This window comes from Echeneis naucrates, chromosome 18 (genome assembly GCF_900963305.1).
Source record: "Echeneis naucrates chromosome 18, fEcheNa1.1, whole genome shotgun sequence".
Classification (NCBI taxonomy): domain Eukaryota; kingdom Metazoa; phylum Chordata; class Actinopteri; order Carangiformes; family Echeneidae; genus Echeneis; species Echeneis naucrates.
The window spans coordinates 11361666-11374803 of record NC_042528.1 but is presented as its reverse complement, the minus strand read 5'-3'; the positions used below and the strand labels follow the sequence as shown (position 1 = coordinate 11374803).

At 40.8% G+C, this 13138-nt stretch overlaps 1 protein-coding gene across 1 annotated transcript in view; it reads right to left on the bottom strand.

Annotated features, from left to right (window-relative positions):
• nrxn2b (neurexin 2b) overlaps positions 1 to 13138 on the bottom strand; it is a 586403-nt gene that overhangs the window by 382626 nt on the left and 190639 nt on the right. Inside the window, exon 4 of the mRNA XM_029525863.1 lies at positions 8597 to 8898. Within this exon, the coding sequence (XP_029381723.1) occupies positions 8597 to 8898 (302 nt within the window). The remainder of the gene's footprint in view (positions 1 to 8596; positions 8899 to 13138) is intronic.

The window sequence follows — 13138 nt, the reverse complement described above, 5'->3', positions numbered from 1 at the left end:
CAAAACCTCTGAATGTCAGTATCAAACTGTTGGGATGGGGTGTTTTACTATGGGAGTTTTTGTTTTTATAATGGACAGACAAAAGGAAGTGGGAGGAAGGTGCTGACTTGTGATCAGCGTGGGAAATGAAGCACAAGAACAAGAAGAAGTAAAAAAAAAAAAAAAAAAAAGGTAAATAAAAATTACCAAGCAGAAATCCAGATGATGACTGTGGTGTCGGCAAGGCTGGGACACATTAGGAATGCTTAAAATGTCATTGGCTGTAAACTGAGGAAGGATTACAGGGGTGTTAGCATGTCATTATATACATCAAACAAATCCAGCACTCTCTCCTGCCTGCCTTGAATAGCAATACCTATCATCACCATAAAAACTGCTCTATGTGCTGGCAAGGCTTGAGCACTCTAAAAGACTTTTTTCAATTTGGCCACAGGAGGTTGAATCTGTTATTATGCTAAATGAATTATGGTGACTTGATTGAGATGTAAACATGTGAATGCTAGGAGCTAATTCATAAAAGTACATATGGGGTGGCCATGTTATTTAAACCCAGGGTTCAAGATTTAAAAATGCTAAAGTCATTCATGAAGTTCATTTGGTTCTTTAGTTAAACCCACTTGCTTTGTCTTTGATCCTACATTCCCTGTTACAGTCGAGCATGAGATTCTGTTTAGTGCCCCTACAAAGTAAAACATGACCTGGACCCTAGTGTTTAACTGGAGGACTTGGATGTATGGAAAGGGACTAGTGGAGTGCTGCGGTGGAGGGGATCGGAGGGGGTGTGGCGGGGGGGGGGGGGTCACTATCCAACAGCAAAGCAGACACTGTTGCTAAGTGACAAATTGCTCCCAGGAATGGACAAGAGAAGTGGATTGAAAATGAAATGACAAAAGGAATGGGGATTGATTGGCTTTCTCTTAGGAATTCTCTCTCCCTCTCGAATGGAGGAAGGTTGGGTGAGATGGGTGGGGAGAGAGGGAAGGGATGGCATGATGGAGGGGGAGGAGGGCGGGCAATTGAAAATCATACCTTGCAGAATGGATCATAAATAAGTTGAGGTGAAACAGGTAGAGGTAGCAAAGGAGGAGAAGGGACTGGTATTGATTGAAGGGGAGGGCTGACGTCCTCATTAGGCTGTCTGTGAACATGCTATGCCAGTTAAAACACAACTAAATATCTTAGGAAAAGGGATTACAACATTTGAGTGACTAAATGATGAATTATTGGCTTAAAGCGTGGCAGTACTTTTAGAAATCCTGTATTAATGCTTTTGCCTGGAGGAAATCTTACAACACTAATAAATGACAACGACTCTTCCTGATGAATCTTTCACTTATGACAACAACTGAGCTGCGACGCTGTTTTATTTTCAAATCACACTTATTATTTGGGTGGTGAGTGTATTATTAGGATTTTGTTTTTCCCCATTCACTGACTTCTTCCTCTCGCATCATAAATAGTTGAGTGAAACAGCAGACACAGACGTTGTGTGGTGGATGTAAATGCATAGGGCAAATTAGCGCCAACTCCTTTTTACGTACGGGAGACGTGTTTGGAGGCCAGAGGAAGTTGTGATTTTAATCTGGTATGTTTGTATGTGTGCACTCATCTGAATAACTATGTTGACCTGCTTGTTTGGTTTTAATCTGACGCTGCCTTGCTGCTTGTTCATTTTGTGTGTGTAAGATATTATCCATTATTGACTGTGATCATGTGTTTGAGCCTCCACGGTCGTAAACAGTTGAATGTATGCCTAAGACATTTTTAAGTAATGCTTTTCTCTCTGCAAAGGGTTGTTTCACATATATACTTTCGTGGTTAATGATATTAACCATTATTAATCATTAACCATTATTAAAAGTCCCATATCGCATGAAGTGAGATTAGTCTTTTCTGGTTATGAAGCCAGTTTAGGTTCTAAATTCATACTGCCAACATCTAGAGAAATATACATGGTCTATATTCAGAACCTGAGCCCTAAAATCATCCCAGCTATGCCCCAAGCCCAGATCACCTAAAAGCCCCATCCAACCTTGTAAGAGTTCACTTTTCCCTGTGATATGATAGTTTCATGTAATCGCTCAGAAAACCCTCAACCAATCAGATGAGATACAACTGCACAGAGGTGGTTTTTGGTATTTTAAACCAAAAATAAATCTTAAAAAATTACATCTTATCTATGACTCCAATTAAAGAAAACGGTGATGTATTGGTGCTTTAACAAAATAATTAAAACTTTTCTTTTTTTTTCAGGCAGAAGTAAAGGGATACTGCCATTACCAGAAATGTAAAGCACAGCACTTCCTGCGAACCAGGGAAAAGGTGTCCTGTGAGACTGAATATACTGCATCAATATGGGCTACAGCCAAACAAACATTTTGCATTTCTCCGTAGATTCCTTAGGCTGTTTATTCCCCAAGTAATTGAAGTACATTTGCTTTCTCAAAAATGCAATACCTCAGTAGAATCACGACTTGATGACTTGAACTTGATCCAGATGCAGATCAAAGCTCTGTCTACTTCAGCTGAACTCCTGGTCAATAGTTCGACCTCTAGGCTGTGAATCCAGATCCAACAGATGAAAAAATGGTATGATCCATTGATCCATCAATGACCCCAATAGCTGCAGCCAAAGCAAAGAGAGATGTGTGGGATGGCCGCCCCATGATAATAGAAAAGCAAGAAACAGTGACGTAAAAAAGGAAAATTGGGATTGTAAAAAAAAAAAAAAAAAAAGAGAGATTGAGTTCAAAGATCTCTCTCCAGATGCTGGAGATGCTACTGGCCCAGTTCTGAGACAGAATGGATGTTGAATCATTTGCTTGTAAAGTCACATTGGGGAATTCAAAGAAAACTTGTCTGTGTTCTGGTTTTTGTAGTGCAGAACAAACTGCCGTCTTTGTCCCAGTGCTCATCCAATCCTCCCACCGCTCAGATACTCCTTTAGTCTCAGATGGCGGCACCACACTTCATTTCCCACTCTCTGTTTTTTTTTTTTTTTTTTTTTTTTTTTGTTGTTGTTTTTCCCCCTTCTCTGCTTGTCATAAAAAAGGAAAGCTAAAATACAGACATACAAACGTGCACTTCCTTTCTCCTGCCAGTGTACGTCTCATGTTTCCTCTGACTGCTTGCGGTGTCCTGTGGGACCCGGGTGTCTGTTGCGCATAAAGGCAGACTGTTGTGAAGTGAGGCCCTTCTGATTGTTCCCATGATCACCAGCAAGGAAAGTTAGCCCTCTAAGAATACATTAGTATATGGATTACTGCATTTCTATCTCTTCGGCAGATTAAAAACACGGCTTCTGACAAACTTGGAATTGTGCTGCTGCAGTCAGAACAATCCACGAAAAGGGCTGATATTAACAATTATATTAAGTGATCATTTTATGGTGGTCCAAACACCAGAGTAAAAGCTTTGCTATTATTTCATGGTCAACTAAAGCGCATGGCATCCTCCTGAAAATTGTACACGTCTGTATAATCTTTATTTTCTTTAAATTCCCATTCTTGTTGTAAATATTTAATCGAGAAAGTGTTGTACTTAAGATTCCTGACTTGCATTTATATTTATCCATCTATTCCCCTCTCATACTGTGCTTTATTTATAGTTATACTTTAAAAACACCAAAGCAAATTCCCCATACTTGGCAATGAACCCGAGTCTGATTCAGCATCGCAACGCACAGAAATAATAAGCACTAAAAAGTGACATAGTACATAACAGACACGAGATTAAAGCGGTGCCCCTCTAAATAAAAAGTGCTTTCTAAAAATGTTTTTGCATCAAGCCATGGTAACAAAAAAGCTGTGTATAACCAATCATGTTATCTTCACATCAGCGTTTAATCATGATTGACTTCTGTTCTACACAGCGGGGAATTGCTCTGCAGGTCTTGACGCTGCTATTTTATTTTTATTTGTTTATTTATTTTTTGCTGGTTAAATTTTTAATGCTATGGAAATACTGAGTGCAAGGAGGAAGCCGATAAAATAAATCTGCTGACTGCTGTCAGGTCTTTAATTTAACGCTCCTGCCGCGATGCTGGCAGAACACGTGTGCAAATCTTATGTTTAAATGCAATACATTAACGTCTAAACAGCCACTGAACAGCCTGCACCTGACCTGTGCATGCTCTGCCGCCACAGGCACACAGACACAGACACACACACACACACACACACACACACACAATGATTGACTGACTTTGAGGTGCTTTAGTGGCAGTAATGGGGATGAACACAATAACACAGGCGCCAGTGGTTTTAGTTTCTGTCCGAGGTATTTTCAATTGAATTGTGGCTGGTTTTTCCAGTTTAAAAAATTCAGTACAGTGGATTAGTCTGTGTCTGCAGGGACTTTGAGTGGGAGGATCAGAAAATAAATACTGAGAAGACCTGGCGTACAGTCGATGCACTGTGTACGAAGAATGACTTTAACTGTTGCAACAATATGCATGTCGACTACACTGTCTTCGGACACATATTTGACCTATTTTCACCACGTGTTCTCTTTCTAGCAGTGTATCGGGCAAACCTATCATTTCCATCAAGATTCCCAAACACCAGGGTCTCCATCTTTGTCTTTGCCCTTCTTTCTTCGCGGCTTACGGACAATGTGTGTGATCCTGGAAGAAAGAGAGGGCAAAGATAGTCACCGGTGCTGAAGTCCATAAGATGGCAGATCATCATGTCAGACAGAGCAGCAGGATGGGGGAGGAAGATAGAGGTGGGATGCTTCACCGGTTAAGCTAACCAGTGTGTGTGGTGAGCAGTGAAGATGTGTGCGTGTTCAGTTGGGGAGACTTACAAGACAAGTGTCAAGACAAGGTCAAGACAAGTGTCCTTGCTATGCACCGCAGGGATTAGCTACATTTTTTTTCTTTCAACCGTCAACCATTTTCCACATGGACACATGTAACACTGCCAGACACCACCAAGAGGAGCTCTGGAGCTGTGAGCCTTTGTCACGACACATGCTCATTTCTCCTCACCCCGCCTCTCTCTCAATGAAGAGTCCCTATCGCCTCACCTAATTCTGTCTGCTTTGTTTTATCCCGCATAAAGCTGACAAATTCATGGGTTTTGGGGGAAAGATGGTGAATATACATTTAAAGAAGGGAAGAAAAAGTCAGGAATAGAGAGAGAGAGAGAGCTTGATGAGAGCTCGCAGGCTTGACTTATATCAGAGCCTACTGATGCAATGGTTGATATAAATGATGATAGAGGAGCCACCAAGAACAACAGAGAGTGGAGGAGACCTAAGATACAAAAAAAAAACTGCTGAATTTCAATGCTTGCCTTGTAGACTGCAGGCTATTTTTTAATGCAAGATATCGCATGAGCTAGTATAGGAGGCATCTAAGCTCTGTCAAATAAGACAAGTAGGTGGGACAACATATGGATGATAATGAGCTACACTCGCTATATTGAAGATGCCATGAAACAGCACTTTATGGGAGGAAGCCAGATTATAGGAGGTGTTGTAGACATTAAAATGTACGGTAGCTATGTGAATATGTCTATGTGGCTTGTATTGTATTTGCACTAAAAAGCCCTCCCTACTGCAATTTCTTGCCTGTAATAACGGAACTTTCAATACCATACCCTTTTTATTATTTCTAAACGGTTTAATTGACTTTCTCCTGATTCGCGTTAAGAGCCATAGCACACTTCTTGAGTCTGTAAGTGTTATCCCTAGCTGTTATCAAGAGATATGTGCGCTTCATCAGTGGGAATGAATGTGCGTCGTATGAGAACTCAAAGCGCTCATTGATCGGCTGGGTATCAGTCGTATCAATGCATGTAAACACAGGGTCAGAGGTGGTCGATGTCATCAGCGCCTCGCTCCTTGTGTCTTCCAGTGTTGATGGCCCACTGGTAATCTAGAGAGCTGTTTAACACATAGACTGCCTGTTAGGTCAATGCAGATGATCCACTGGGGATTCCAGCTGCTGTGTGATTTTATAAAACAAACAAACAAACAAACAAAAAAATGGCATGAGAACTGCAGGCAAATGCTATCTGCATGAAGTTCAATCAAATGATTCCAGCACCGAAGCAAAACGCACAAGGGAAGAAAATTTAATGTAGATGAGGTTCTACACTGAGTAGCATTGATGTTTATTTTAAATTTTTTTACCCCCCAAAAAAAAATCAAGAATAAATAGCAACAAACCTTCACTCTGCTCGATGTGCCTAGTTGAAGTAAGCACCTTTGAAATTACACAAATAAAGTTAATCAGTTTCCCCGCTCATGTTTTTTTATTCTGGTGCATACATGCACAAGAGAAATTTTCCTAGATACCTGTTTGCTTGAAACTATTAGGGACTGTTGCCTTGGTAACTTTAAGTTTGCGATTGTATTGTACGGCTCTAATTTTAGCACAATCTCTGCTGTTTAAAGCCTGCCCTTAGAACGCTCGACAGAACAAATCAGGAGAACTGTGAGGCCGAACATTGACACTAGTTTTTCTGAAAATGCTGATACTGGCATTTTTGAGCTGACCTCGCAAGTCACTGTAATTTTTTTGATGCATGAAGAAGATTTTGCTCATTAAAGGCTGCGACCTGCACTGACTGAATGTACAAAGAGTCTCTCCTGTTAGCAAACAGTTTAGGAATGTCTTTGACATACTATTGATTGAGTGTTGGCATCAGTTCAGTGGGCGGCTCACTTGCTGAAGGTTCTTATGTTCACTGGACATGCAGCAGATTGTTGTCATGAAAAGCTGTGCAGTTGTGATGGAATGTCATAACATTTATTATGCAATTTGTGAACAAATTATATCCATACCACAAAAAGGCAAATGGCTGTGTCAGTTAAGCCTACTGCTATCTGTATGAGTGTAACACGACAACATAGACTGGAAGATTGACCCACTCTATAAATCAGTGTGTTGTGCGCACCATGACTTGTACTAATCAGTTGCCACAGTTTGTATCATCAACCAATCCTATAAGCCACTGAACTATTTTATGAGCAACAGGACAGTGTCAATAAAACGGTGCTACAAACATGCGACATTTTATGACGCATGTTTTTCTAAAGTACCCAGTAATTAATATTGCTTGTATGGCACATTTAAAAAACAAGACAGTGCTGAAGGAACAGAACCACAGCTTTCACTGACCCGTTGAAAATCAGTGGCTAAATCAATAGCCTGGTTGTTAAAGCATTGCCCCAAGCGCCATACTCTGTAGTCCATCTCTATTTTATTGCAAGTGTCAGTCTAGACAGATGGGCACCTGGACAGATAGACAAACAGACAGGCAGATACTAATAGTGCCTTGGTTTAACATGCGTATGTGCTCGTCTTACTCATTTGCCTAATGATCTTTATGATGCAGTTGGTGGTAGGTGGGTTAGCTCGTGTTGTAAATCTTTAAAATCCTTTTGGCTTCCCAAACTCATTAAGCTAGTCTCACTCTACTGATCAAACATAGTTCTCCAACAACATATCTGACCCTGACTGTGTATGTGTAAGTGTGTGTCTGTGATGGCGTGATGGGATGTGATTTTGCATGGAAAGGTATTATCTCAGTATTTGAAAGGAGAGGAGTTTGACACTGCTCGTCTTCTTCATTAAAACTTTCAGGGGACATTTTTGCCGACACACACAGAAAAGCTTATATACCATCTTTGTGTTAATGAATTAACTTTCGGCTTTATTTCTTTCTTTCTTTCTTTTTTTTTTTTTTTTTGCATTCATGGCTGCTTACAGTGCCCATTATTAGGTCTGACAAGGCATTCATTCCAATTACAATTACCAAAAAAACATGAAGAAGTAAGCACAGCAAGCGTAAGTGAAATTGATTGTATCTCACTGCTGGTATCTGCAACTGCCAATTGATGACCCAGTGTACTGAGAGTACTGCATGTACTTTGGTGCAAGGATGTAGTGCTTTGCTGTGCGTGTGTATAGGTGGAATAGGCGCAGACACACACATACATAGACAATCAGGCTGCAGGTACTCTTTTGTTTTTCATTAGCTTCGATTAAACATTTGTAAAGATGTGTTAGGTAATTTGTTCAGAATGGGTTTAAGTGCATTGTCACCATTGATAAATTAAGGCGGATTCTATTTGTGTAGCCAAGTAAATTATGTGCATACAGACTGAGCAGATCACTTTCTCTACTTGTTCATTAATAACAGTACAAAACAATGTCCTGCTAGCACCTAGAAATGCAAAGTTGTCATTGATTTCCTCATAATGTATGTAGACCAAAAACCAGCTGGGACTGGTCTCATTATCAGTTGGTCTATGATGCATGTTCCCTTATTGCTTTTGAATGACCTTTGAACAAGAAGGTGAGAAAGATCTTTGGCCATTTTAGAAAAACAAACAAAAAAAAAAAAAAAGGCTCCGGCGTTTAGTCCCTGCAACATCCTGGAAGAAAGTAATTCATCTGTTAATCCAGGAAAGAACCAAGAAAGGACAGAAGGGAGGGGGGTGGGGGTGGGGGGGGTGAGAAAATAAGTTCCTGTGTGCCGCACGTGCAGGGAGAAAAGACAAAGATGGAGATTAAAATTAAACACTAGTGGCAATCAGAAGCATCATTCCGAATGTGCTGGCCCTGGTGGGGGGTAGTGTTTACCTGGCGCAGGTTGCGGGTGACGCGCACATCATGCCAGGCGTTGTCGTTGAACTTGCCGTTCACGGGCTCCACCAGGGCTTCAAAAGCCCCCGAGCCCAAGTTGATGACCAGCCAAACCGCTCCGCTCTTCAAGGAAAGGTTCACATAGTCAGCCGACTTCCCAGTGTGCAGCATTAGGCCATTGCGTTGCAGTGTGCGAAAAGAAAGCGTGATCTCGTCAGTGCTGCTCTGGATGGGTGTCAGCGACAGGTCATAGCAGAAGAACTCGTTGCCCTTGAAGGTGGCCACAGACTCTTCCTTGCCTAGAGCAGAAAGATGGGAGAGTGAAATAAAAAAAGCTCTTTTAAGAAAAATAGCAGATAAATACAGGATTAAACTATTTACTGGTCAAGAAATTGTCTCTGCTCTCCCTAAATATTAGCTTAACACATGCAAACATCACACATCACATCACAGCGTATACAAGCAATGATAAATGATAACATACACTAAGTGATGGTGAAATGTAGACACAAATGTATTAATGTAATTGAGATTCTTTGAAATGGCTTAAGTTTCTATTCGATGGAGAAGAAGGGATGTGATAGAAAGACAATTAGAGGCAACAACTGGTAAACAAATAAATTAAGCTTTCAACCTAACTCACTGTGTTTTGTCTGGAATGGTAAATAAACAGATGCCATTGCTTTGCAGAAATAGCAAAACTTTACAGAAAACTATTTATTTCTTTAATGAGATGGAAAGAGTGGTTATGCTTATAAAAATTCAGTAAGTTGCATGAAGGCAACTCCATGGAGCAAAAATTATATTTGTAAATCAACCATCTTTGTGATGAGATAAAATTATGGACACACCAAATCATTCAACACTCAGAGTAGACTGGTGCATCTACATTGGAATAATGGAAAATGTGAGTCACAGGTAAAATAATATTTCTTCCAACACAACAAAGCAAACAGAAGAGTTAGAATTAGATCAGAATATGTCTTTGAATTAGCTGAGCATGGAATAAAGAGCACAGAAAATAAAAGTGGGCGTATGGATGCCAACATCACACAAAGAGGATTAAAGGAGCAAGAAAAATGGCAAACTGAAAGGGAAGTACAGGTGCTGATGGTGTCACTAGTGTCAGTCTGTCAGTCTGTCTGCAGCACATGGCCACCTTCCACTGCAGTGAGCTTCTTTCACACACTAGCAGTCAAAACAGCCAGTTTGTACCGTGGACACATGTCAAATAGCAGCCTAACAGCAGCAGGGGGAAGAATCAGTGTGCATCTGTCAGGAAATAAACAGACAACTGCAGCTGTCACAACAGAAAAGCACCACTGCACCGACGCTTGCAACGGTGACACCTCAATCAAAGTGTTCACGATGAAACTAGTTAGTGTGGAAAATATTAGCGCATCTAATTCTTCATTATATTGTCCCTGTTTGTGCTCATATGCGGCATTTTATTTAGTCTTTCTGATATTATATACATTTTTAAAGTTCAGAACGTCTCGTGTCATTTCCTATGAATCATGTTACTTTTGCTGCAGAGGTGACCTCATTTCTCTGTGGGATCAAGGCGAGATGCATTTACTTACAGGACAGTTTTATTTATTCAAAGACATCAAGACATTAAGACATATATATATATATATATATATATATATATGCATAAAAAGGTGTTATGTGTTTGTGTTTGTGTGCAGTTGTGTGCAGTTATGGTGCTCTAGCTGAATCATTCTGAAAGAGTTGTAAATTGTATTTTTTGGAAGGCCTCAGATAAGACCTTCTTTTATGTCTTCTTCTTGACTTTGTTTCAGCGATGTTCAACTCCATTTTGTTAGATTTTTAAAGTCTCATTTACTTGATGTTGGAATAAAAATTTACATTAAAATCAGTTATAACATCAAGATGTCTGGCTTCCAATAAAGATAATCTAGATGTGCAACGACAGTAAATTAAACCATTTGCAGTAAATTTGTTGCCAAGCAGCTATAAACATGTTTGAGTTGATGGGAAGACGTCAATCCAGCAGATTTGTCAGATTTGTAGTCAGTGAATTTAAACTGGGTCACATTAATTAAGTTGTACAGACATAGTGGTGGGACATATTTGTTTATGGTAGAACTATTGATGGCTTGGCTTGTATTTTATCCTTGAAAAAGGAGAAAAGTTCAAGTTATTTGTGCTGTGGTGTTGGTCAGCCTCTGCTGTTCTTGTGCTTTGTCACATTTGGGTAGCAAATAGAGCGAACGAGGTCAGGGATAAATAATTCCATTTCACATCTTTTACAATGAAATCCATTCTCTCTGAAAAAGGTATCTTCCAAAAGATTGAAATTCACTCCATGTGAGGCACAATTGGGGTCGAGCACCATGTTCAGTCCCAGAAGCCCGCTGAACTTCTTTACCCTCTGTTTGATTGATGTCAGAGGTCACTAATGTTTGCCTAAATATCTAGGCTAGCATCTTTAGCAATCCAGTAACGCTCCATTTCACCAAGGACTAGTGATTGGACGATTCACTCTTCTGTATTTGGTGAGTTTTTCTTCACAGTGTGACCAGGGTCCCATGGTACTGTTTGAATCTGCATTTGTCTTCAATATCTCTGAGGTGGGTGGGGGGGGGGGCAGCATGGCGGCATCGTGTTTAGTGCTGTTGCCCCACAATAAGAAGGTTGCGGGTTTGGTTCCTGGCCTGGAACCACTCAGTCTGTAGGTCTGAGTGTGAATTGTTGGTCTCTGTCTGTCTCTAGATGTTGGCCCTGTGATGGAATAACAACCTGTCCAGGGTGACCCTGTGATCACCCAGTATGAGCTGGGATTGGCTCCAGCACCCGCCGCGACACGAAAATGGAAAAGTGGTAGAAGATGGATGGATGGCTCTCTGGGAGGTTAAGCTGAACTGTCGACTGGCAAGCAGAAAGGCATTCTGGCAGCAAAGAAAATGTAGGTATCATTATTTTGTGGTGAACAGTATTGACTGGCTATCATTATTTGTCTCCGTTCCTTTTGTTGCTTTGCCATGTCCGTCAGTTCGTGGCAGAATTTGGTTGACATTACATGTGAACAAAGTCTTATTACAGATTCTTGATGCATTGCTCTTTTATGATAAGCATCGAATTGTCCTGCTGTGTTAATCGTAGAGTTAAGCATCCCAGCACTATGTGTCAAGCATAGTTTCAGAGGTGATTTGACTTGGTAATGCCGTATGATTCACACAATCCTCCAAATTAAGTATTTATGCTTCCAATACTGCAACCTTCTGTAGATGTCCATGACAATCTTTGTTCTGTCACGATAAGCCACGATTCCAGGGAACAGAAAGAAAGGGAAGAAAGCAGGCAGCAGCAGCAGCCTTCCTCTGGCAGACATCTTGAATTAGGAACAAGATGTCTGCTTGTGAAACTTGGTTTCATCTTACATTAGGTATCATGACAATAAAGAAGCCTGGTCCCCAAACTAAATGTAACAACTCCTGATATATGTGGTACACACCAGTAAAAAAAAAAAAAAAAAACTGACCTGAAAGCAGAGATGCACAAAACCCAATCACATAACATCAAGTTCTCAACTCTCAAATAACTCCTTTGCCACTTGGTTGTGATGCTCATGAACTGGTTCCTCGACGTGAACTATGATCTGAAGTGACACACCACTTCCTGTGTTCGCTTGCCCTCACTCACCTCTGCTTCTCTGGGGAGGACAGATTGAAGAATCAGCCTCAGGTAATGAGGTTTAGGGCTGAAACATAAGGCAGAGGGAGGGAAACTCAAACTGCCAAGAGACCCCCGTATGGGTGGATCATCAAATCTAGTTCATCCTGAAGTTCCATTACAGCAAAATCACTATGGGACCATGGTGCATTTCCTTTGAAGAGAAGGGAGCTTGGGATGGGGCCAGGCCAGAAGGGGTGGTCCTTTGACAGGGAGATTGAAAACAGAATCTCACAAACAAGAGAGTTTGCCACAGGAGCAATCTCAGGTGAGTGGAGATAGATAATAGCGTTTCCATCTGATGGCTGTGCACTGTTGTTCCGAGGCATAACCATAGACTCAACATCAACAAACAATCCAACACTATTTCATTAACGCAAAATGCAGGATTATGTGGTGCATGAAACAGTAAAGTAAGGTTCATTGTAAAACCCTGACTTACAGCAAAAGTGATATAATATGGGTGCACGCATTCGTTTTAAAGAAAACATTTGATGTGCAGAGAGGGGGAAAAAAAAAAAAAACAAAAACAAACGAGGAAGTGAGGGACAAATGGCACCCAGACAGAGACAGCTACTTAAAAGAGCATTTTGGGTAAAATCGAAATTTGGAGCAATCTCAACTGAAGTGTAAATTGTCATCTAAAAAGAGGCATCAAAGGAGAGAGAAAGATATGGAGGGGAAAAATGACACACACAGAAAAAAAGCAAATCCCCCAAGAGCAGCCTCCTGGCGGTGCTTGCCTTGCTGATGTTGGAAGAATAAAAGCGTGGCAAATGGACCACAGCAACCATTTTCAATTATGTATTAAGTTGGACCCCCTCCCAAACTATGGGTTGT